The 26,394-nt window shown below is 41.0% G+C and overlaps 3 protein-coding genes and 1 long non-coding RNA gene across 7 annotated transcripts; 3 read left to right on the plus strand and 1 right to left on the minus strand.

Moving 5' to 3' along the window:
* Positions 1-8,771: 8,771 nt before the first annotated feature.
* On the plus strand, positions 8,772-10,400 carry LOC129599644 (uncharacterized). The gene is made up of 2 exons (XM_055497934.1): positions 8,772-9,182; positions 9,516-10,400. Exons 1-2 carry the CDS (start codon positions 9,053-9,055, stop codon positions 10,166-10,168), a joined length of 783 nt encoding a protein of 260 aa, XP_055353909.1. The 5' UTR covers positions 8,772-9,052; the 3' UTR covers positions 10,169-10,400.
* Positions 10,401-10,617: 217 nt separating this feature from the next.
* LOC129599639 (zinc metalloproteinase nas-4-like) lies at positions 10,618-12,886 on the plus strand. The gene is made up of 8 exons (XM_055497930.1): positions 10,618-10,868; positions 10,945-10,987; positions 11,182-11,225; positions 11,322-11,429; positions 11,676-11,788; positions 12,002-12,112; positions 12,292-12,449; positions 12,568-12,886. The coding sequence occupies exons 1-8, from the start codon at positions 10,806-10,808 to the stop codon at positions 12,702-12,704; spliced, it is 777 nt and encodes a 258-aa protein (XP_055353905.1). The 5' UTR covers positions 10,618-10,805; the 3' UTR covers positions 12,705-12,886.
* A 1,235-nt stretch (positions 12,887-14,121) lies between these two features.
* On the minus strand, positions 14,122-18,182 carry LOC129599619 (uncharacterized). Of its 4 annotated transcripts, XR_008691940.1 has the most exons (6): positions 16,650-18,182; positions 16,015-16,079; positions 15,176-15,493; positions 14,694-14,920; positions 14,536-14,622; positions 14,122-14,457 (listed from the first exon to the last, which is right to left on the minus strand). It is a non-coding gene; the product is annotated as an uncharacterized LOC129599619 (long non-coding RNA). The 4 variants fall into 4 exon arrangements; XR_008691941.1 differs by lacking the exon at positions 16,015-16,079 and having other exon boundaries at positions 15,176-15,485; XR_008691939.1 differs by lacking the exon at positions 16,015-16,079.
* On the plus strand, positions 17,316-20,941 carry LOC129599618 (uncharacterized). Its single transcript, XM_055497898.1, has 4 exons — positions 17,316-18,125; positions 19,041-19,860; positions 20,284-20,492; positions 20,602-20,941. The coding sequence occupies exons 1-2, from the start codon at positions 17,487-17,489 to the stop codon at positions 19,497-19,499; spliced, it is 1,098 nt and encodes a 365-aa protein (XP_055353873.1). The 5' UTR covers positions 17,316-17,486; the 3' UTR covers positions 19,500-19,860; positions 20,284-20,492; positions 20,602-20,941.
* Positions 20,942-26,394: the final 5,453 nt, after the last annotated feature.

Below are 26,394 nucleotides of genomic sequence, written 5' to 3' on the forward strand. Positions count from 1 at the left end.
TTGAATCTTGTTCATCAGAGCAAAGATCCTTCCTTGATAAATCGTATGCGCAGTGTAAACTCAGCTGTTAATACTGAAGTGGTTAAAAGATTTTAAAATTATTGTAGAACATGGATGCAGCAGTTACCGGAAATATACACTGTTCTTGGAAACAGCCGCGTCATGCCACGATTCCCATGACGATAATGATACTGACAGTTAATTAATCTCTAATGCGCCATCAGCGAACGTCAGGTTGGACAGGTGACGGTGTAATGTGCGTCACCACGGTTTTTACATTTGATCGCATGACGGTATAATGCACGTCACCACGGTTTTACACATTTCTACATTTGCTGTTAGCCGAACGTCTGTCGAGCCGTTTTATACATCCATTTCGTGGCTCGTCCAGCGTGTGGTCCATGCTTCCTCGCAATATTTGCTAGCGAAAGCAGTGACAGCCGGTGAACCGAAGAAGTGCAATGGACAGTGATTGGACACAAGACGGGCAATGGATACCAAACGGCCCTGAATGTGCCTTTGTGCATTACCTGCAACAATTTCTGAGTTTCCTTTTTATTTAAGAACCACGCAAGGACAAATACCTTTTGGGAAAAAAGGAAGCGTTTTGTGTGTATATTAGTGTATAGTATCCAATATTTGTAATCCAGATAATATTATAACGTCCAAAGTGGTTCCTCTAGAGAACGAAATTAACGTCATTCTGTCACTGTAGGTTCCGTGATTCACATTTCCTTTATTAACTCTGAGAAAATACAAACAATCATATCACCTGAGTAAACCTAAGTTACAAATTGTACAAACATACCGCGGTTTGCTAAAACTGCACGATCATTGCAATATTAGCAAAGCACGATATTAGCAGTAAGTGTTATCAGCATGATGCTGTACTAGTGTGATTATTAAACAGCGTGTCAGACCTCAGGTCATTATAACATGCGTATTCAAGTCAGTTGCATAAAAAGCATGAACAAGAAAAGGATAATACTCGTCTACATAAGCTCCTGCACTTGGTTCGGATCTTGTACATTCTGTAGTACCGATACACGAATCCAGTTTCACGCCGGCTGATTTTGGTTTTAATTATAGATAAACTAAATTCCAGATGTCCGCTAACGGCGCATTATTCGCTGATTTGCTTGGTTTAATCCTAGTAACAATCGCTGACTGCTGCAAAAATGCGGTTTGGTTCCCGGAGGAAAGTGAACCGAAGTACAACCGTCGCTTGGCTGGATTTTTGGCCTGGACACAGTCCTGTCTGGGAATCTGTTTACTTGTTCTAATGTGCTCAATAATAGGTAAGACTGCTGCAGCACATAACTTTAACTTGACGACAATATATTGTATGCGCTGACAGCTTTCTCCCAGCGGACGGCTCTGTAGAATTACGTGTATGACGTGCATGGTGAAAGAATGCTTGGCAAACTACCCCAGAGTGCATCAAAACCATGTATAATTTCAATTATTTCTATCTATTCCATGGTACTAAAGGCTACTAAAGGTTTTACTGGTTAATTACAGGCTTTCCGTAAATTTAAGAAATTTGAAAATTGAAACGGTCGTACCAAATGCTTTCCCCTTACGTCTTGACCGAAGCAGAATAGGGTTATAAAAATTAAATAATCTTTAAATATTGCAGTAACTGGGTCGCAAAACGGCGTTCCTAGTGGCTTTGAAATCGTGGAAACCTTTGCCGCTCTGACCGCTTGGATTCTGCTGGCTGGCATTATCGGGCTAACCGGTTATGTCAAACAGCACGACAAGTGGCGGCGACACAAGATATCCTGTCCCCCAAACAATCACAGCGCTGGAGGGCTTATTTCCATAACTACACTGTCGTGCTCGTAACTGCCATTATCGCCGGCGCAGGGAGTACGTTCCACGGAGGCATGGCCGACGAAGACACCGTCAGCCTGCGAGGATTTCCATACGGCCCACTGGCCGGTGTAACCGCAATCGCATGCGGTATTGCTTTGTTCTTTATAGAGGGTTGCATACTTGTTGTACATATCAGATTCTGTGCGATCACAGCACGACGGGCTGCAGATCTTGACACTGTGGGCCCAGGTGGTTCTAACAAAGCGCGTGTTGGAGGAAATGAAAGGACCATTTCTGTAACGGCTAAGGAAGACCTGAATGTCCCGCCCCAACCGAATCGTCCACAAGCTGCAGAGCCGCCCAGGGTTTTGGCTTCTGAGCAACAAAATGCGCTATCGACTGTGACGGAAAAAAGAGAACCCGATTTGTCGTCGTTTTATGCAGATATTTGCTAGAAGGTAAAAATGTAATAGCCGTTTATGTAATAACCGTTTACCGTTTATGTAATAATGTAATAGCCGTTTACCTCTCAATCTTTGATCTCCTATGGAAATATTGGCTTTTCTTAGTTCGAAAAGAAGAGTCGATAACCTTCTTTTCGTAATTACATGGTAGTTCGCTTCTGCGTAAATTTGCAATTTAAAGTTGACCTTTCGTGATCCAGATATGTATAACGTGGTTCATAGCCAAGAAAGTATGTTTTTTACGCCAATTGAAGATGTACGACTTGTCATAGATTGCGTGCTAACTCCTTTAAACCGTTAACTGTTACAATGGACTTCAAAATTTTGTTACACTCACAAAACGCGCGCAACCAGCTATTTATCTGTACTCAATCAGCCAAGTTCCGGGCTGGCCATCGGCCTTCGGCCATCGGCCATCGGCCTGTTGAGTTCAAACACTTGCACCTCACGCATTTCCCAACGAAAACCATCCACCGATATCTCAAACGAAAGAGAAAAAAATTTTATGAATTTTGATACCGAACACGTTAGCTTTTATGGGATCTGACAGAAAATCGACGCATCTAAAGTTTCTCGTAGACAAAGCATAGCATTTGAATCCACGGTTTGGTTTCAGTTTTCACACAGAAAACGTATGCTCTGTCTACGAGAAACTTTAGATGCGTCGGTTTTCTGTCAGATCCCATAAAAACTAACTTGTTTCGTATCAAAATTCATAAAATTTTTTCTTCGTTTGAGATATCGGTGGATGGTTTTGTTGAAAATGCGCAAACAGCAAGTGTTCAAATACTGCGCGTTTCCAGTTTATTGGTCATTTGGTCTTGGCCATTTATTTCTATTGGTCATTCGGTCCCGGACCGAATGTAACAAAATTTTGAAGTCCATTGTAAGTACTTCTACAATGTTGTTCATCAGACCAAAGATCCTTCCTTCAAAAATTATGTGCCGCATAACGTCAGCTATTAATTCTGACGTGAGTTTAAGCACTTTAAAGGTCGAACGTAAACTCAGTTCCCGGAAAAATAAGCTGCTTTTGGAAACAGGTGCGTCCTGCCATGATGATAATGATACTGACAGCTAATTTCCGTTACGCGCTACCCCATATCAGCGAGCTTCAAGTTGGACAGGTGATGATAAAATGCGCGCATCTACTGTTTCCATTTTTCTTGTTCTACCAAATTATTCTGCAAGTGTAACCTAGTCGAGCCATAATGGCTGCCAACAGCCGAAAAACGTTCTACAATCTGTGTGCAATCGAGCTGTCTTAACATGTATATTTTTAACGCGTAAAGAATACATATTAGAGAACTTTAGTGTTTACTTTGCTAATGTTGCAATTATTAACAAATGCGTATGGAAATGATTACTCACGTGCTTGTTAAGTAACAATGTTAACGCATTTGTACTGACCATTCTATTGGACACCAATAATCAGAAATGAATTATCAGCTTATCGCGTTAAGCCATTTTAACAGCACCATGAGCTGTATTGCGCGAATACAATTGTACGGTAAAACCATCGAATCTTGAGAAAGTCACTACAAACATGAGTCCTCAAGACAAAAGCAAAAACCAAAACGTCATTGTGCCTCTAGAGTCTACTCTAGACTCTTCATCCACGTTTTAACGATCTGTAAGCGCAAAGTATTCGTAATCGTAAAGAAGATTCCAGTTTCACCAAAATCCTTTAGTACTTGTGCAAAAGCAGTATTCCTTTTGTGAAGAAGGGGGTTAGCAGGTTGCGGTGTGCGATATCAGTGCAAGCGCTTGTCTGTACAAGAGGCTATCCAATTACTACACGACATGGGCAGTGGATAGGTACGTTTGGTTTCCAGTTACAAATGAGCCAATGTACAACCGGCACTTGGCGACAAGGAAATTTATGGAACGAGCATCGATATTCCTGGCCGGAAAAGTGTTGCATTAGTAGTTACGGATTGGTAACTTCATTTATCCGTTAACGGTACTGGTACCGGTACCGATAGGATAATGGCTTCAGTTGCATTGGTGCTGGTAACGAAATTTAACGGTAATGTTAGCGATAGCGGTACTAATTTTGAATTATAATAGTTCTGGTTGTTATTTTCATAACACCTTTGTTACATGATTGGTATAAGTACATTCTTTGTATGTTTTGGATGCGAACCGATGGTTGTTGGTAATCTCTTATCAATAATTAAGACAGCTCAATCATTTGCTCTGCTTAATCTTCCTCAGAAAATTAAAGTGCCTGTGCTTATTTCTTTCGGTTGTTGTAAATCTGTTTTCTTGCTAGCAGCTACTAGCTAGCTACCTATCTGTACGAGTAGTAGCCTCTAATTTCTACCACTCTGCCTTTTTTCTTTTCTGTGACTGTAACCTAGTAAACCTAAGTACTCGCAGAGGGCACAGCCGCCCCGCTTTAGGGGACAATAAACCATAATAAGCTAGAGTGGACCCTGCAAGATTAACGGCACATTGCAGGGCTGGTTTGTACCGCACCTAATGTTTATGTGTCGGAACAATTTGTCGCTTATTTTGCCTAGTTTAATGAAAATTTCCAAAACCAGCTTAGGAATTTGATCGTCGTTAGCGATCTCGTTACTTGCAGGTTGCTTTAAGCATTGTACATAACCGTACCACAGACCACCACCATTAATTTTACGCTCTCATACTTGCCTTTTGCCCTTAGCCGATAATCGTACTAGTACGGATACAAGTTCTGTAATGATACGAGTTCTCGTGTCATTGATGTGTCATCATTAAAAAATCTCTAGATCATTAATAAGCAGGTGGCAGTGCAAGTACAGTATTAGTACTTGGTAGCTGGTACCCAATAACAGGCATGAACAAAACTGATTAACAGGCGGTTGTTGTATTGTTTTTGACAAAGCGGAATCACAGGCGGATTGCATATTAATGAGCAATTAATTAATAAAGACATTAATTACCTAGCCACAGGGATAAAACTTCTCCGAAGCATTCAAAGGCAAATTTCTTGCAAACTGCAGCCACTAGCTATAGACACCTGGAGAAATTTCAGAGTTTTGTATGTAAAATGAAGTTGCCTGACTAATCATCTCACTTTTGGCCACGAACTTTGGGAAAATGTTTGGCTAATTGTTGCATCGAAACTTGTGATATTATACGCTGCCGGTTTTACGATGGACAATGCTACCGTACCGCAATGCAAAATTAATACGAGTATCAACGATAGCAGCCGTGGTATGTTCAGCGGAGGCCATGAAGGCAACTCTACAGCTGGCTTTCCACTACCATTCATGGAAGGTCGTTATAGTGACAGTCAAAGGCAAAATGGTTTTGTGGCTTGTCAAGCAATCTATTGTACTTCTGCCTGCTGATCCTGTGTACAGTGGGCAACGCCCTAAATCTGATGGTCCTCATGCGGAGTGTGCCAGAATGGAAGACATCGGCATGCCACTATCTGGTTGGAACTGCCATTTCTGATTTGATAGCAGTGTGAGTTATTAAAACCCAGCAGCAAATAAATCAAACTATATATCTTTAAAACAATTTATATGATTAAAAATGTGTATTATCGTCAGCAGAGCGTTTATTATTTATCTTAATTGTTCGTACGCAGAGTTGAAGCATTGTTCCTTGCAGATGGCTCAGTTTGCCAGATTTTTTGTCGAAACCAGAAATGAGTATTGATTTTCGGTTAACCAGCACAGAGCTGTTGCGTCCATGCATGGTTTACGGATACTTCGATGAGTGTTTCCGACTGGTGAGATCCTGGCTGTTTAGCAATTTAACAATGCACCTATTTCTGTCCACTAGCACCATTAAAATTTCAGGATTCTTGTTGTGTTCTCATGGGAACGCCTGCTTGTCATTTTGAGTCCTTTCCGGTTCCGATTTCTGCAACGAGTATCGGCAGCGCGCGTTACCATTGTCGTTCTGCTCGTTTTATCGCTATCATGTTATGCGTTCGATGTCGTAAAGGCATACTGCTGCTCTTTCTCCGGGTACATGGATCCTGTAGAGTTTGTTTTGAAACCTCCAGGATGGATTCTGCCATGGGACGCAGTGCATAATAAGGCAATAGTAGGTACGTGGCTAGCTAAAGCAGAAAAGAACGGCGACTAGAACAACCGCCCACTTTTGCCGCATGACCCGGTACATTATCAATCGTTTAGCAAATTCGTGTTTATCAACAAATTCAGCATGCACGGTTACTTCCATTTCCGAATGCTTCCTAATAACACTTTTGGCATTCTCTACTCTGTATTTACGAGTGCAAGCTTATGTACATAAACTTTTGACTATGTATTATCACAAGAAACTGCGAAAACGCGTTTGTAAGGTACAGGTCGCATCTACAGAATACCAAGGCCACCCTTTATACCACTGCAAACACTTCTGAACTGTTCCTCGGCTAGATCAAATTCGGTCATTATTGTTTCCGGACATGTGGAATGACACTTATTGTTAATCAGGCGTATGTACACGTACGAAACCTGTGACCGCGCCTACTGCAATCTTAGAGTCATGATCAATTTATACTAGGTTTGAGACTATTGATTACAAAACTTAAGTCAAAACGAAACTGTGTTTTTTGCTGAACAATATTACCTAATTTTTCATATTATCTGTATTATTGGCAGCCTGCGGTTCGCACCCTGACTTTTTTGCTGATCCTGGTTCCCAGTGTGATCCTGATTGTATTCCAGGTGTGCCAACAACGGTCCAAATTTGGAAAGATGCGCCGCTTACAGAAAGTTAACAGGGCAGCATCCGGGACCACTTCGGACAACAAGTCACAGCACACAATCAACATCATCCTGCTGAGCAACTACTGTATCTCGTCACGCATACCCTAAAATTTTTTGACCTGTGTGCAAAAGCCTACGCGAATAACCGTGATTACACAGTGGCCCACACTAGCTTTCCTTACATTGACGACGAAAGTGTGAATTGATTTGCGCATCCAATTATCGATGTGGTTACTTACATGGGTTATTCGTTGAATTTCTATATTTACCTGTTCACCGAACGCCAGTATCGACGCCGTCTTATCGAGGGAGTTGCTCGTCCATTGTGCGGTCCTTCCTTCTCCGCAGTGATCACTAGCATTAGTGAAAGCAGTGACAGCCGGCGAACTGAGGAAGTGCAGATGGACACAAGACGACCAATGGACATTACGTTATCCTAACATTTCTGTGCGAAACAAACATGACTGCAACAATTTTTGAGTTTGCCGTTGCATTTGAAAACCACTCAAGGACAAATTTTTCTTTTGAAAGAAAAGATGGTATAGCATCTTGTACACACAAAACGCTATACAGACTAGCTAGCATAGCGTTTTATGTGTACACTGTACAAGTACTGTACTATCAAATCATTTTGGGAGTAAACAATTCCAATAAGCCTTTATTGTAGTTAATATTTTAAATAATTATAATTTAATGAATGCTTTTTAATTTATAAAGAGTGCCAGTGATAAACAGGGTGAAAAGGGGTGCATGTACTATGTAGTACATATATGGGGTGGGAACGAGTGCCTATGAGGGTACCTCTTATAACAGCGTGGTCCTTCAAGGGACAAAATTATCGTCATTCTGTCACTGCCAGTCCCGTGATTGACATTTCTTTTATTAACTTTGAGATACAGAAATACATAATAATATCAGCTGAGTTACAAATTGTACAAACGTACCGCGCTTTGCTAATACTGCACATTGATGCTGCCCAAGTGCGGGTAACTAGGTATCAGACCTCAGGTCATTATAAGCATGCATACCTCTACTCAAGTCAATTGTTATTAAAAAGCACACAGTTAAGAAGTCTACAACATATGCTCGTGCACCGAGCTGAGACCTCGCACTTCCTGTAATACTGGTGCACGAATCGAGTTTTGCACGCGCAGATTTTAGTTTCTGTTACCGTTCAACTACGATTCCCACATGTCCGCTGACCGCGGCGCATTATTCGTTGACCTGTTTGGGCTAATCCTAGTAATAATCGCAGTTTCCTGCAAAGAAGCGGATTGGTTCCCGGTGGAAACTGAATAGAACGTAAACTTATTAACCGGAAAAAATGATTTTTCTGGAAACAGGCGAGTCCTCCTACCACGATAATAATCATACTGAAAGTTAATTTCCGTTTGCGCTATCATCGAAATTTAGGATGAAGTCTCATGAAGAGTTGATAGTATAACGCGCGCAGTCAACCACATACGGTTTCAATGGCTGCAATCAAATCGTCTTGACGTGTATGTTTTTAACGAATACACAAAACTAATATTATAGAAGTACTCGTGTATATAAAATAATTATATGCTGATACTGTAACAATTAACAATTGGGTATAGAAATGATTACTTGCTCGCTTGTTAATGCAACTGCTAACTGTATTGACCATTACATTAGCAAACAAAAACAAATTATCAGCTTATCGCGTACATAAGGGGTTTATGTATATTGTATTTTAACAGCACCTTGAACTGTACTGCGTGAATACAAAGTAGCAGTGCTACTGTAGCACCAATGTAGACGTGACTATTCAAGTCAAGCGTCGAAAGCAGGAATCAAAACGTACATAGTCGTACATTGTGGTATTGAGTCTAGACTCTTTCCACACTTTAACAAATCTGCAAATGCAGACGAGTATTTGGTAGCAATTCGGATTTACGAAAATTCCTTAGGCCCTTTGTAAAAGTAGCATTTCCTTGTAAAGTTACAACAGTACTGTAGCAAGAACCGATTGCTTACGCTCAGTTTTGAGATATCAGATCTAACTTACAAGCGGCTATCCGGTTACTACACGACATGGGCAGTGGATACGTTTGGTTTCCGGTTACGAATGAGCCAATGTACAACCGGCGCTTGGCTGGATTTATGGCATTGTCACAGTTAACCCTGGGGCTATCCATCCTTGTTGTTTTGATTATCACAGCAGGTAAGTACGTACCGCAATTCTCAAATTCCGTCGTTATAGTATTTTGTAGTACAGTAGTTGTGTACTGACCATAAAGGCACGTCCCGTTTGTCCTAATGCTGAAGTAAACATAGAGCCAGTAACAGCTAGTCAGGTACATATTGGAGGCTTTCCGGACAACTTAGAAATGACTATTATCAACTCGGTTTTTTACCTTTTTTCATTTGCTTTATTCGGCACCACTCAGTATACACCAGATAAGCCTGCGCTTATAAATTTCAAGAAAAGCGGACAAAGAATCGAGTCATAGTAAGTCGAAATTGATGAATTGACCATCTTTTTTATGTACTGCAGCAATGGGTGAAGATAATGAATCGAACGTTCTGGAAGGGTTTGCCCTGTTAACCGGTTGGACGCTGTTTCTTGCTCTCGTCGGAATCGTTGGCTACATCCGATCGTGCATTGTACAGATGGCGCATAGCCGTCTGGACACCGTCCAATCAGAGCGCTGGAAGAAGTACTTTCGCGGCTGGACATGGGCGTTGATAATCACTTTGTTTGTCAGCATCGGCAGTGTCATTCACAGCGGTATGGCTATGGAGGGCAGCGTAGACGGATACGGTTCCCTCGCTGGTCCAGCGGGTATGGGCTGTGGAATGCTGATGGCGATTATGGATGTCGTCGTGCTGATTACACAGCTCTTTGTGCATGAGAAAGGATCTGGGGCGTTTGCCAAACAAGAGCGTGAGCCGCCTGTACAACCCGGGGTGACACCGGGTGGTTACAGCGCACCCGCGTCTGCCCCGGAACACGAGATGACCGCTTTCACGCCAAGCAATCGCTTGCCACAATTGCCGTATCCTGCCGCTTCACTGCCGTATCCCCGAGAAGCCGCACCGTCCACTACCTTTATGGTTTATGAACCGAGAAATATGCTAACGACTGTGACCGAAAAAAGCGATTCTGATTTTCCGCCAACTTATGAAGAAGTCAATAAAAAATATTAATTACCGATATTTTTACGTGTAAAGCGCTGGATCTCTTTGTCAAAGTGTATTTTCTCCTCTGATGTCACTCAAACGCGATTTCCTGAAAAAGGTTTCCTTTTGCGCCTGCTTTCAGTAATATGTTAGTAGATGCATAACGGGACCCCCAAAAAACGATGCACAAAAATTTTGTTCTTATGTATTTTATGGCTGTTTTATTCAGTTGCAACTTGCAGTTGTCGCCATTTGCTCAAATCACCGTATTGCACGTTAGTGTTTGTACGGTACTGTCTGTCGGTACATATCTGAATTCTTAAACAAGTGGTGCAGTTTAACGCTGCTTATCAAACCGCTGATATTTTATTGTTAATTACAAATGTCATCGCGATAAGATAATAAGAACAAAAGGCGTACACTAAATAATTTTCCCATAACAAATAGTACTCTTACTCTGTCGGGAAACTGCGCCTGTTGAACGGTAGTTGATTGGAGTCGCTGTTGAGTGACGGGTAAGAACGCACGCGGAGCGATCACGAGTACAGAACTGCTGCCTTACTATTTTGCATAAGACACGTTTTTGGAAAATCAACTATCGTTTTTCAACCCGGAATACGAGTACAGACATTAAGTTTGAGATTACAGGCGACCCGCAGTGAAAATGCAATTGTACTGGGTGCTTCTACTTGGTGCGATCGTTCCGTGGAGTGGAAACCATGCACTGGTATGCTCTATCGTAAAATTAAACAAACCAAACAACCATATTTTTAAAAGTTTGTTTACGTTTCCTTCATTATTAGCCGGTCCGCGAACAGGAAGGCAGTGGAAGCGAATACAACGACGGTAGATATTAGCGATAATGCCTCCATGGTTGATGTAAAGTTTCTATTACCCGTTAAAGAACGAATAACAGTGCAACAACTTTTGTAGCTAATTAATAATAAATTACTATGGTCGTGCGTTTATTTTGTACTTCGGATTCTTTGACTGACGATGCGGCTAGATGTTATGAACGTCCATTTGTGATTTGTTTTCAGATTTGCTTGAAGGGGACATTAAAGGATTCGCCAACAGTTTCGATGTAGAGAATTTTTTCTGAATGGCGGAACGCTAGCCGCACTTTAACCAAAGAATTTTGCGGTGCATGCCGGGTAATAAAAAAAATTATTCGATACAGGTAGCGCGCAATGGACGAGTCGACGATAACTATTTATGGAAATACCGCACCATCCCTTATGTAATCAGTGATGATTTCGATTTAGAAGAGCGGTATAAGATTGAAGAGGTAATTAATGCATTACTAGGCCGCACACTGAATTTAAAACCCCACTGGGTAATACAGAGTACAAGCAGGAATTACCATGACCATTAGTTGATACGTTAACGAACTCCCTAATGGTAAAATTAATAATTTTGAATGGAAAACCTGTACTGTGCTTCATGTTTGCGCTGCACTGACTGCAGTATTTCTACGCTATTAATTTTAAAACGAAGGAAGGATTAATTAATATAAATAAATACTTACTTGCAGGGAATTGCCGAATATCACAGGAAGACCTGCATTCGGCTTGTTCCCTTGCCCGATTTGCCTGATCGACCTGCATGGATGGATGATTACATTTACATTACGCGGGAAAATTCCGGGCAAGTTCTGCAGAACAGTAATGTCTGTTGCAATATACGTTCTTCCATTTTGTCATTGATTATTTTATGTACATCCGCAATAGCTGCTTCTTTCTCTATCTATACTTATTTTGTGACATTTCAAATCTATTAAAATTATAATGCTGAATGAGCAAGTGACGTTTGATCGGTTGACCGGAGGTTACTCATTTGACCCTTACTCATCATCCGTAGATGCTGGTCATACGTTGGCCGCCTTGGACGAGGAGCACAGCAACTCAATCTTCAATCACCAGGGTGTATGTCACGCGGTACCATTCTTCACGAGATTTTGCATGCCGTTGGGTACGTTCGCATCTAATAGAACTATTATAGAAGTACAGCTTTACTTTCATAATGACCTTTACTCGTTACGTAAAAATTTATATATGCAGTTTTTATTACATTAGTTTTGTTATGTATGCATGACGCACGTAATTTGCATCATCACAAATTTGTTCGTTCCTAAGCCTGAAGATTTGCAGATTCTGGCACGAGCAAAGCCGACCAGATCGTGATCGCTTCGTAACAATCAACGAAGACAACGTTGAAGACGGTAAAATGAACAATTTTGTCGTTCATGGGTGGGAAGATGCAACTATTCTGGACCAACCGTATGATGTGGAATCAGTTATGCATTACAGTAAGCTTTTATTTCACTACAAGAAACTGAAAAACCAAGTACTTTGGTATCGATGAAAAGCTTGCAGTTCTTATTGAGAGAAAGGTTTTACAAGGTACGTGTACTGCTTGCTTTTTAGGTGCCTATGCATTCGCTAAGGACAAAAACGTCATGACCATTATTCCGAAAGGAGGACCGAAAGTAGTCTTGGGACAGCGCATCGATTTCTCCAAGATTGACATTACTAAGATTAATCGCCTGTACGGTTGCACTTGATAGAGGAACGTATAATTACGTTGGTACACAAAAACAAAGAGAAACCAACGATGTTTTAACAAGTGAATAAGTAAAATGTAATGGTTCCGAAAAATGTTGCAGTATTACGGTATAATTACTGTATCGAATACCGGCAAACAATGAATACAGAACGGAGATTATTAAACTGGCTGCATTGAAAACTTACAAGCATAATTATAATGAATACTCCTATTATCATCTCATACTGAACGCTTACCGGATAAGCAATCTAAGAAATCTTCAATGTAACGAGCTACACAAATTCATACCGCGACTTTATCGTATTAACAACAAAATTTCCTGAATTCTCAAAACATTTATTTCTTAAAGATCTACACTGTAGGGTAGCGGAATCGGCTCCCGGAAATCCTTCTACTAGCTGTAGTTGTACCCTTACAATTATATGAGAGTCCTGCATGCTTAAATCTTCATGTGCTTCAGTACTTATTCTTTCAAGACTCGCTCCAGCTTGTGTTCGCATTTTGCTTCACAAATAATGACCGCTTACTTTAATTTATTTGCATCGAGCGCAGCGAAATGCTGCAGTTAAGCCTTCGTTAAGAGCATAAAATGTGTCTGACCATTTTCCAGTGGTTTTGGAGCTCGCGTCCGTTCAATGATGTGTTCCCTGCTGAGCAACCAACACTTGCAAACATTTCTTGTAGGCTTCTCAATCCAAAACACCTAACGGGCGGCCACCTCGGGGGAGGCGGCCAAGTGGCAGGCGGTTTAAGAGTTAGAAGCGCCACCTGGTGTTTGTATAATTGATTGGATGTTGGTTAATGAAGAAGAATGGTTAATGAAGTTGGAAGTATGGTTGTGCGTAGGACTCTGATAGAGACGCAGCTCAGTTAGTTTATAACATACATAAACTAACTGAGCATATTTATAACGTACACCGGACTCTAAATCCCACCTCCTACGAGCTGGCAGTAAGTGTTGGTTGGGCGCAGTTGGGCGCATACTTATAACACACACCTGACTCTAACTGCTACCTCCTACGAGCTGGCAGTAACTGTTGGTTGGGCGCAATTGGGCGCATATTTATAACACACACCTGACTCTAAATACTACGTCCTACCAGCTGGCAGTAAATGCTGGTTGGCCGCAGTTGGACGCATATTTTAAATTTACACATCTTAATTTTTAATTTTATTTTCACTTATTGTTACCACACATCAGCTGACTTTCGGTTTGTGTAATCGGTATGATTCCCGATCAGGATAGCATAATACAACTGTTCTTTTCGTTAAGGCCGTTTTGTTCTGATGCATATTTTGTACTCGTACCATGATAATTATTAAAGGTTCTCAGCTACCAGTAAGTTGTTACTTGGACTCAGTAGGTCGCATATTTATAAAATATTATGATCTACTCAAACTTGAAAACAAAGAAATTGCCTTATTTATTTCGTCCTTTATTTATTGGTGACTTTAAAAGTTAATTACTACAAAACCAATACAAAATAACAAAATACTAAGATACAAACTTTTCAAGTATTAAACGAGTAATTCAACATAACTACATCACATAGATAATAATACCGCACCACCACTGTCAGATAATAATACCACAGATAACTATAATGCACTTAGAAAAAATGGTATAATAGCGGTAATAAATTGATGAATCGCTCAAATAACAACAATAAAAATGGAAACGATTGGTCCATCTCAAAGTAAAAGCAACGGTTCATGCTATTCCATTCATTTATTTCGTTTCTTCGGAGTTCCTGTATAAGCAAATAAATGGTAAATAAATAAATTTAGAAAAATAAATTTTAAATTAATAATTATATTTAGATTCTTACCAAAAGATCGTTTGCTGGATTCAAGCTGCAGTACGGTTGTATTGTCGTCAGTGACAACAATATCCATAGCACTTCCTGGAATTTCGTCTATCAAAATAAAAATTCATTATTAATTTGGAATATTAATAATTAATTTATTCTCGTAAAAAAGGTTATACCTGGCTTTTTTTCTTCCATATACGTTATGCTGATTGTTTCTTTGCTCCGACCCTATATGAATATTTTATAAAAATTAAAAATTATAACTTTTGTTATTCATAGCTGAGAAATCGTGAATCCCAATCAATCCGCTTTGATGCGCAGCAGCTGAATGTCCAAATAATTGCTGTTGAATTTGATTATATCCCACAACATCCACAACACCACTGTCGTCAACGATTTGCAACTATAATAACAAAAGAACTTATAATATAAATTATGACCTTATGCTTCATGACTATCGTAATTACAGTTATTGGCTTGTAGACAAATGTAACTTCCGATGGTTTCGGCTCAGTCAAGAATAATAATTAACCATAATTTTATTAAGATATTAACTGTCACATATTTGTTCTTTTATCTGTTTCTAAGGTTTCTTAGGTTTCTTACTCTTTTCACACTTTCGCTTAACACCTCTTTTTTCCATCATTGTATAACTTACCCAAATTCTTGTCCCCCACTTTCCTTTCAATACCATAAAAAACCAGCAAATAAAAATTTTTGCACAATCAAATTAAAATAAAACTCTTACCAATAATGACCATACACCTGAAATGGCATGTATACAAAAACAACTCCAACATACAACCAAACAACCTGAACAAAAATCGGAATGAAAATCATGTTCTCCAAATTTTTCCGATTTTAATCTACAATAAAAAACATTTGTAAACCTCTAAACGGAACATTGCACCCACCTGTCTCTCATAACTCCAGCTTCACTTGCCAATCTCAAAACGGATCAAAATACCCTAAAATACTGAATGATACGGAACATTACACCCACCTGATTCTTCAAAATATTTACCAGCTTTAGTAAAATAAAAATCCCTAAATACAACAGACTTCACATCATACGGATCGTTACACCCACCTGTTTCTTCAAAATATCTTATTCCCACACAAATAATCATTCATCCGTAACTATATTTACTCCATAATATACCCAGATTCAAACCATAAAACCAGTCAACTTTACAGCACATTATACGCACCATATACTATACAATAAACCATACGGAACACTACATCCACCTGTTTCTTCAATTTGATTTTATCAACTACAATATCTGCACAACATAGCTCCATAATGCCAAATAAATTTCCAATAATGCCACTTATTCTTTCTATATTTAACCACAATATCCTTTTCCATATTTTCCGTAATATATTTTATATTTTCCTTCATATATTCCTTATTTTCCTTTTCTTACATAATATCTTTCATCATTTATTAACATAAATATTATTTCTACCACCCTATTAATCAACTCACTATACCTTAAGATAATTTCATTTTAACTTCCGCCTATCCAAATCACTCATTTCCAACTTTTTTTGACAGTCTGAAACTGAATGATGATATAACATTTAAAAAAATCTTTCGTAAAATCAAATCAATTTCCTTTCTGAAATCGTACCGAAAGTCTTCTAAGTTCAGCGCCAATGCAAAAATGTATCTGTGTTCGTTACGAAAGGTTGTTACCAAAGGTCATTACGAAAATGTTCCTAGCTCGTTATATTTGTAGGTTAAATTATTGATAATGTTAAGTACTAAAAGTGCTACTGGTAGCACGTTAAAAATTATTTATCTTTCACACAAGCGAAAAGCTGCTGCGCTCCGGTCTGCCAATGCACACCTAGTTTTCCTACTTTATAAACGTACTCTCAACAGCATCTAGTGCCATCTACACACCAAACATCTGAATATACAGATATACTGAATAAAATTGCAAGAAAATATTGACTAACCTCCTTAAAACTTTCCTTTTAAACCACACTGCCATAAAGTCAAAAGCCAACCAATACTCTATTTATTCCTTAATATCTCTTAATCTATTTAACTTAAGAAACAAAATACATTAAAAAATTAACAATAATTAAAAAAAATTTCACTATAAACAAATATTCCTTACTTGTCACAGATCTGCCAAATTCCCTTCAAACACCTCTTCCCAGGCACTCCAAATCACTCTCCACCTTACTACAACAACCTTTACTATCAAACTATCAAATAAGATCTTACAACACAATCCAGACAACAAACTTCTCACAACTTCCCTTAACCAACTAAATTTCCACCGCACTCCGATTTCCTTTTATATACCCACATTACACTATACTTCACAAAACCACCGATCACCAGCAAATACCTACCTCCCCATCCGATAACTTCCAATCCAAAATCATTTCGTCAGAGAACTTTAAAAGCGGCCTCATTTATATCGAAACACCCAACCCGAAAATCGTCCTTGACAGGACACATATGGCTAAACTACTGCTTCTACAAAAAAGACTACCCTTACAAATTCTACACAACAGAGCCATATGGTCTCGGGTGCTAAACACTCTCTGTCGCAGTGGCAACCCCACCGCCTGCCGGAAAATTCTTAAACGAATGATCCGAAAAGGAAGTCTGAAAGAAGATTTTTAAACGTAGCGGTACAGCAATGCGGCACACGAGGCCAAGCATTAGCCTCGTAGGACACCATCGCCTCGCGCTGTGCGTTACTTGGCTTTTCCCTGGCCACATTGTCAATGTCAACTGCCAGGCAACCCTAGATTTCAGCCAGCGTAAGCTGTAAAGTGTAAACAGTGCAACGTGCAACGAGCAAGCTTTTGCAGCTGCTTTCCAAAATACTTTTTCCACTTCTTGTCAGCTGTTTTTCCATGACTTATTACACTTATCTTATGCATTTTTTCTATGTTATAAATTAATAATTTAAACCATAAATTATGCTACTATTAGCTTGATGGGCGCGAGGGCCGTGAAGCGCTGGTGCGCGATCGACGTGTTCGACGACGAAGAGCACGGCCGCATCCGTCGCGGTATCGTGCGCGATCTGCTACCCTACCAGGGCTTCATCGTCGATTTCCACTACCCCGGCCACGATGCGGAATTCATCCCCTTCACCGCCCATATCATCTTCTCGCATACCATCTTCGCCGCCTTCCTGGGGCAGGTGCAGCGCACGGGATCCTACCACACGGGACTCCCCGTGGAATCTTTGATGCGCCTGTCCCCGACGGATCCCTGGTGCTGGTACCCCTCCACCCTGCTGGCCGGGGGGTCCCTGGCGACGTACGCCGTCGTGGACATTGAGTGTGAAGGGAAGAGCATTCGCCGCGTGCTGGAAGTGGGACGGGTGCGACGGCGCTCGCAGAAGCCTAGTCCCCCGCGGGTGACCAACAAGGGCTGTGTGGCGGAAATCCAGAAATATCGGGTGAGGCTGCCCATTAAGAGTCCCCGTGACGTGGGGGTGGCGGGGGTGGAGGAGTTTGTGGAGCTGTGGGAAGAGATGACGGATACGCGGGTGGTGACGTTGGATACGGAGAAGTGGACGCTGGAGTATCTGTCGGAAAGCTGGGATGAACTGCGGACCTCACAGATTGTAAGTGTGGCGAACTGGTGGCTGTGTTTATGTAATGCTGTTGCATGAATGTTGTAATCTGCTGTATTGTGCCTGTATAAATATTATCGGTTGTTCATATGTGTACGTATGGCTTGTATTCAGGCTGTTAATTTTATCCATTACGTAAACCGTTAAACGCACGCCTTTGTCAATTTATCGGTTTCCGAATTTTGCGGAATAATTTTATGGAATTATTTCAAAACATTATTCCGTAAAATGCGTCGTAAAACCTAAGCGGATTCGTTTATTGGAATATCCAGTGAATATTTTGAATCATTACGATAAATAGTTTGAAACATACACATTCTAATATTACTAAGTATTTTAGAGATAGATTTGTCCTTAACTATAGGAGTCAAGACAACTAAATTCAGTTAAATATCATTTTTTTTAAAACAGTGTCTGTAAATTCCGCTGTGTCGTTCCGCACAAAGCACATGCACAGTGTTTTTAATATGCGCAACCATTTACTAAAATACGTGATGTTCTCTCTGATGTAATACGTAATCTCTTTAATCATTTGTTGATTCGAATAACCCAATAAGTAGCCTTACTAAAATAACAGCAAAACTTCATAGTGTAGGAACAGTTTTGTTCTGCTGTTACTATTTTCCCGTTACATGCTTCTAAAGTTTTCACAATCGGTCTCAACTTCATTTGTGATTTCATTTTTGTGAACCTCTGTATTAATCAGTTAATCCTTGCAACTTTTATCAGAACATACAGTAAGCGCACTGTGTAGACGAAAGAGGGTAACCGAAGATGTTACTTTAAAAATTTTAGTATTGTACTGCTGAAGTCCTGGTTATTAGAGGTCTCTGTTTTACAGTTTACGCCGTAATCCGTATATTCATTCGACTCTGTATTTGTGCTTCTATTTTCTATTCTGTTTAGACGGATACTCTCCGTCGTATGAAGGCGAAATGTGCAGCCGCGGAGAATCGTTCTTCTCCACATGGATATCAGCAATCTCCCGAAGATCAACAAATGATAAGCCGGCCTCCGTCTTCTTTATCTCTCATCAGCGAAGACGACGATATCGATCCGCCCATCACGATGCTTGACATGATGAGCATGAGCGAGATCTTCTCCCATCTCAACGTCGACGAGCAGATGACCTGCCGTCGCGTCTGCCACGCCTGGAACGACCTCCTCACCTCCCCCCATCTCTACGTCCACATCGATTTGGGAGACCCTCGGCTACACAGCCGCGCTCGGCTACCGTCCCTTAGCCACGGCCATCTTCCGGATGGTGTCGGCTTTTACGAAGTGCCTGGTGATCACCGGAGGGCGGGCGGTGCAGCGGCCCGCGTTGGATCGCGTCCTAACCGATTCCCTGTCGACCATCATTGATCTGCTGACAATGCAGGGACTGCGTGTGCCGCTCGTGGTCCTGTCCGGGGGGCTGATGTGCGGGGCGGATCTGTTCGGGAACTGGGGGAATATCTCGTGGGATGAGACGGCGGAGGTGGAGTTGACGAGTCGGTGGGCGGAGGTGTGTCAGAAGGTGGTGCTGAATGACATGGAGATGTGGTATTCCGAGTCGACAGCGCTGCAGGTGCCCCGGGTAATTCTGCAGCCGAAAAATAAGGTGGCCATGTTGTTGGGTTTGGATCAATGGTGTCCCGCGATGGAGGAGGCGATTGTGGGACAGTTGGAGCTGCGCCTGCAGATGGACTGGAACTCGGAAATGTATCGGGAAGCGGTTCTGCAGGTAAAAAATTATTTTTTCCTATTATTTTTTATGGGTTGTTTGTCCGCTTATCGCAATTCAGCTTTTTATTAGGTGTAAGTACTATTAATCAGTATCATACTTACTTTTTTGCTTTTTATTTCTGGACGTTTTTAAATTCAGTGTGCTTGGGTTTTTTATTTTATCTTATTGTTTATAATTTGAATACGTAATGAGCATTTGTGTAACGCTTGACTTTCTGATATTACTTTTTTGATGCGGTTGCTAATGCATTTGTTTGTTTTCTCTCTTACAACGTAATGCAGTTATGTTATTAGAAATTGTGATGTTTTCAGTTTGTGCATAAAAACTTGTGCCACAGGTCAATAAAATACACTTACCTAATTATATTATGAGTAATGATTTTAAAATATTTACCTTTCCATGTTGGGCTGTGTGTTGCAGATAATGAGGAAAGTTCAGTTTGGAGAAACGCGATTCAGTGACGAAAACATTGCGCAACTGAGGGAGCTATCCAGCATACCTAAATTGGGATCGTTGAGGAAGATCACGATGTGGGCACTATTATCGCGCTTCTTTTCGGCACAGTTTTTTCGAGCTGGTTTCGGATGGCTTTAGTTGCGTGATGGGCGCTTCGGAATGAGTGTATTACCGTAAGTAATTGCTGTTTTTATTAGCCGATCCGTTTTGAATTCGTAATTCAGGAATTTTTTATTAATAGTTTAATGGTGTGATTTGTTTGTACGTATTTTTTTATTTCAGGGTCGATGCTTAGCCCCATTTGCTCTTGTGTTTCCTCGTTGATACACAGACAGTTCAGAGTGGATAATTTAGTGATAGTATTACTAACTGTATTTATGGGTTTCACATTTCAGTGCTGACTACAGCTTATTGTTTTGAAGAGATTTACGTATAAGAATGATTTGTCAATTTCAGTGTCTGGTCGTTTATTCCGAGTGTTGTGATGCGAGTCTTTTGTTAGCTACTTGTAATTGTAGTCCTGGATTTTCATGTTTGTTTAATTTATGTGCAAATATAACTAACACAATACAGACTGGAATTTCTTCTGTTTATTATTGGAATATTAGAACTGTGATGATTTTTTATGCACGTTCTTGTCTAACCCTGAATACCTTTATGTTGTACGAGTATACGGTCACTGTCCATTCTCGATGAAACGACACGACACGAGGAAACATAACTGCTACTCTATCGTTTCTGTTAGACTTCAGTCTCAAAAATTAAATTATCCTTATGAATGTTTCTGATATTATTATGCAGTATAAACCTGAAAGTGAAAGCTGAAAGTAAAACAAGCGGCTGTTTAATATGATGAATCGGATTTGAGATACTGAAATGGCTACGCGACAGGTCGTCGCGGGACATTTGGTTTTTGTTTTTGTGGCAAATAGTCATATGACAGTTCGTTGCCATATACCAGTCGATAATTTTTCGACACCCCAAGAGTCGCGCGATCAAATGTGCCACAACAAAACGGCCACAAAACGAGTTGTCTCAAAACACATTGGCCGCTGCGACGAAAAACGTGTGGCGAAATGTCCCACGACGAAATGTCCCGCGACCACTTGGGCTGTCACGACTGAAATCTAGCGGTTTACACGCACGACAACCGGTGCAAATGCAGCTTTTCAAATGCAGCTCCCGCTTTTCAAATGCAGAAACGGTTCGCCGGCGGTTGTAGTTAATTAATAGTGTACTTGAGACCTCCTAAGAAGTATCGATGACGATAAGGGATCATTCTTGAATGTTATTATTTTACCGAGTTTTCTGCTTAGTTTATATTGCTCGTTATTCAGGCCATTATTCCTGTCGGTACGACACGTCGAAAGCAGATAGGTAAGTATTAACTATCACAAAATGTATCGCGTTTTTTACAGACATGTTATGCGTGTTATTTTTTGTCGCCAAACGATCATCGTACGTGACCTGGATTTACAAATTCTCCATGTTTAGAGCGGTAAACGTGTCGGTCAGGTAATTAACAAACTACAATTACTGCCCGAAAGTTAATAATAAAAAGAAATCGGTTGCCGAAATTGCACTTTTTCCTCCGTGCTCGACGTGTCTCCAGGAAATACGTTCCTATTTCCTTGTCTAATAATATTATCAACACACTGGAGAAATTCTTATGCGATGTCATATTTACCAGCTCAAGATCGTATTTCTGATTTGCGTTATTATTACCGGTAACCCGTGCACTTTTTAACCCCACTTCCTCGTACAGGCTAATCATGCGCATTTTAATTGCAGCACCTGTGACCCCAGGTACGCATCGTCAAGGTAGATTATTCCCACTTTTCCTGCTAAACATTTCATTCGCTTTTGGTAAACGTGTGCTTGTGTTGATTTTGCGTTACATGATTACTTATATACGGGCGCATAATAAATTTTGCTTTGAAAGGTCAACTCGTCCAAGTAGTCGATGTGGCTGATTATGTACATAAAACGCGGAAGCAGAATTGTTTATATGATTAGGAGGTATTTACTTGTGGCTGCAGACAAGTGATCAGTATTTTAGCAACTGGATGGAGGTGTACATTGCCAGCAATCGCGTTGTCGCTCTGTGCTTTCCTTATAAGTACCGGATGTTTTCCCGGGAGAAATTAGAGTACGCCACGATTGCGGTGCTATGGACGGGTGCGCTCGGTCTTGGGTCCTTCGGTTACTTCGATTTAGGTAAACGCGTTAACGCTGCTGTGCGCGTCAGTAAACAGCTGACCTTTTATGCATTATCTGGTCGTGGTCATATCAATCATGGTGCCGCTTCTATGTTTTATTTTTGAGATGCGCGCTTTAGTTTGCTCACTGAGAAATACGTTCATAATTGTACACCAACTTCGTATAGCACACACCGCATAGAAATAATTACATAATTTTTAAAAATAGGGAAAAAAAACTGTAAAAGCCAATATTTTGTTAATTTAAGTATTTATCCGACAAAAACTGAGCAATGTTTACCATCTATTCAGTTAAGGAAGAACACAAAATTTGTTTGCAACTGCTAACGTGAAATGTCGTGCAGGATAAAACAGATACACCAACCGGCAACCACACTTTACTCTTCCTGTTTCTGTTTACGACGAAGCGTCCTTTTGGCGCACTCTCTTTCTCGGAAGCAACTTAATGACCACTGTTAGCTATAGTTTGTCCTAGCAGCCGCAAGGAGAAATATAAATATTTTAAATTACAGTATTCTTTCTCCACATTAACTTTTCGACGGCGATAACGATTTTGGCTGTTTTTTTAACGTTTGAATTTGTATCATTTTGAGTAGTGTTACGCGAATGCACTTTTTGTTATATTGATGGCCTTTGCCCAATAAATAGATACTTTACGAATTGCAGCATGTCTTTATATAGCTAGGCAATGTACATTGTAACTATTTATTAATTTAGGTGTGCAGCATTTCGTGCTACCGATCGGAGCCTGTAGCATTAGACAAAAGGACATCATTGGTCTCTTGGCGTTCGTTGCGGGATACTGCATGCCTCTAGCTACAGCCGGTGCTTGCTACGCCGCCATTTATGTGCGGATGTTGATGATGCAACGTATGCGCATGCGACCACGGACCATTAGCGATGTCAGTAATATTGTTCAGACAGTTGCTGAAATTTCGGAAGAGTACAACCGACGCCGATCGAGAATCTTCGAGGTCCGACGCGTAAGCAAAGCCAACATGATGTTTGCTTCGTTCTCCTGGAATCTGATTTGCTACTCGATTCTGCCGGTGACCTTAACCGTGGCACCGTACCTCGTCAGAACGCCCGTCATATTGCTGCTGGGAATTGTACAACTATTGGGATACGTTGTAAATCCGGTACGTTCGCTCATTTTATTTGTACTTGTTCGGCAGTTTGTGGCAAATTGATATATGCCGTCAACTGAAATTTTTCCCAAAAATGGATCAGTATTGCAGGTGGTTCTCTTTGCTATGAGCAAGGAATACCGGTCAGAATTTTGTCGATTCTGCAGTGCGATCTGGCACTGGGTTGTGCCAGGTTCAATGCCACACGGATCGAAAACTCCAAACAAAACGTTGGGTACCAACCGTACGATGTAATGGGACATTTCTTAATCTATGCTTAAGGACTGAACGAGACTACGAGTACTATTATCATAGGGAATGGTGCGATTGTACATGTCTCAAGATCTACTCGTACATTGCAGCCCAGACAACGACTAAAGGCCCCCACAGACTTCGGTTTGTCGCACGTTTGAAGCGAGTGTCAAGCAATGTTTGACGCAAGTATGTGTAGAAACCGTAATTCAATGAGTGTAACTCATGTCAAACAATGTATGTGGGGAATCGAAAACTGTGTGACAAACAGGCGTTTGTCACACAAAAAATCGGTGTTTGAAGGGGGAGGGGAAATCGTTCCTCTTCAAGCATGTTTGAAGGCCACTAGCCAATGCGGGCGTGCTGACCACAGTGACGCAATCCTTGTCTTTGGTGCCGGACTGATGACACATATAAAAAGCTACCGATGAAGCGGAACGCGTGGAAAGCGATTGGCCTTGAAATCAACTTTCCGGCGGAAACGTGCAAAAAGAAATGGAATACCTTATATACATCATTCCGCCGTGCATCTAAGCCCAAACCAACTGGTTCTGGTGCTCCAGTTAACCCGAAATGGAAATACTTCGACGCAATGCAGTTTGTGGCTCCCTTTTTAGCATCACGCAAAGGTTTTCCAACAGCTTTTTAGTACGCAGGTAATTGTGAAGTACAATACAGGCGAGAGTTATTGTAGTCATCATAACAGGGCCGTAATGAGATGTCCGATGAAAAATTTGCCAGCGGTTAGCCATAATGCCGAAAGTGTTTTCAACAACCCGCCTAGCGCGGCACTGACGATAGTCGTAAATTCTTCGTTCGAGTGGAACGTTTTCTCCGCCGAATGGTTTGACGATATGCTCGCCAAGGGGAAATGCATCGTCGGCCACAAAAACATACGGTGCCACAAGCGAACTTCCGGGAAGTTTCTCCGGACCCGGAAGCGCAACAGTGCCGTCGATGATATACTGTCCTAACTTCCGTTTTGCAAACGTACCGCCATCGCTTTGTCGCCCAAAGCCACCAACATCCACCGCTATGAATCGATAGTCTGCATCCGCAACAGCCATCAGCACAATAGAGAAAGTGGATTTATAATTGCGATATTCACTTCCAGAATTTGGTGGCGCTGTGATAACTACGTGCTTCCCGTCAATAGCTCCGCAACAGTGAGGGAAGTTCCATTTAAAGGCAAAATTTTTGGCGTGTTCTTTCCACATGGCTTCCGTCGGGACAGGTAAATATATGCGATGTAACTCTTCCCAGATTACCGTGCAAACTTCCTTCACGATATCTGCGACAGTACTGGAGCCCATATAAAACCTGGTGGCCAAATCAATTTGTGAAGCGCCAGTAGCCAGCAGTTTTAGCGTTATCGCAAGCCGCTCTTCCGGTGGAATTGGGAAACGATGCCGGCGAAGATAATACAATTTCGGCCCAACCATCTTCAGCAGCTTGTCAAACTGAGCAGGTGACATGCGAAAGTATGAAAAAAATCGCTCCAGATCTTTTTCCCGCAAATCACTAACGGTGCGATAAAACTCGCTGGAACGTGGCCTGTCCAAATTCATTGGGCGCATATACAGTGCACGATTTATAAAAACGCGATTCAAATATGCTGAGCACTGCACCAATGCCAAACCACACAGGCAATGCGCTTTTTACTGTTTTTTTTACGCACACCTTCCATATTTTATGCACAATTAAGTTTATTAAAAAGGAATGTAAATTTTAGTGTTGTGCGGACTTTTGTGAAATGCGAACACACACACAATATAATACAATAATAATAGAATTATACGTCCAGCGCCCTTTGTGCCGGTCTTGGACTGCAGTACCAGCCCATGGACCGCCTACTTTTAGGGCTTGCTTCATGTTTGCCATGAAGTATATGGGATTGAGTAGTTTCAAACAAATCGTCTCACATTCATTTGTCTCACAATCATTTGCTTGAAACGCTTCACCTTGCAGCAAGCAGTTTTGTTCTACACTCACGGCAATCATTTCAAACGTGTGACAAACCGAAGTCTGTGGGGGCCTTAAGTTACGACTTCACCACTTTTCACTTACGATTCGCATTCAAACACGCATTCATTTTTCGCAATCGCAGTTATCGTATTGCTGCACACACAAATGTTGTAAATTCAATTTTCTGGACACGGTTTTTTAAGTAAAGGACAGTAGAGCCCGGCAAACAGTCCGGAAAACGGAAAGACAAATGCCTCGTATTTGATTGATAGAATTCTCTGACACTGCTGCACTCTGTAGCTACCACAAGTACTGTACCTAGAAAATTTTTTGTACACTGTTAACTGCAAAACGGACGGTTGTAGCTTTACTATCGAAATGGGACAAATAAAAATAACTTGTTATTAATTTTAGTATCCAGTTTCACGCCCATCTAGTAAGTGCCTGACCGCTGAATAAGCAGTACATTTGAAAGTTGTAGGTACCAGATACCAAGGAGCCGAAAAAGCGCT

This window comes from Paramacrobiotus metropolitanus, unplaced genomic scaffold, assembly GCF_019649055.1.
Source record: "Paramacrobiotus metropolitanus isolate TYO unplaced genomic scaffold, Prichtersi_v1.0 Parri_scaffold0000151, whole genome shotgun sequence".
Classification (NCBI taxonomy): domain Eukaryota; kingdom Metazoa; phylum Tardigrada; class Eutardigrada; order Parachela; family Macrobiotidae; genus Paramacrobiotus; species Paramacrobiotus metropolitanus.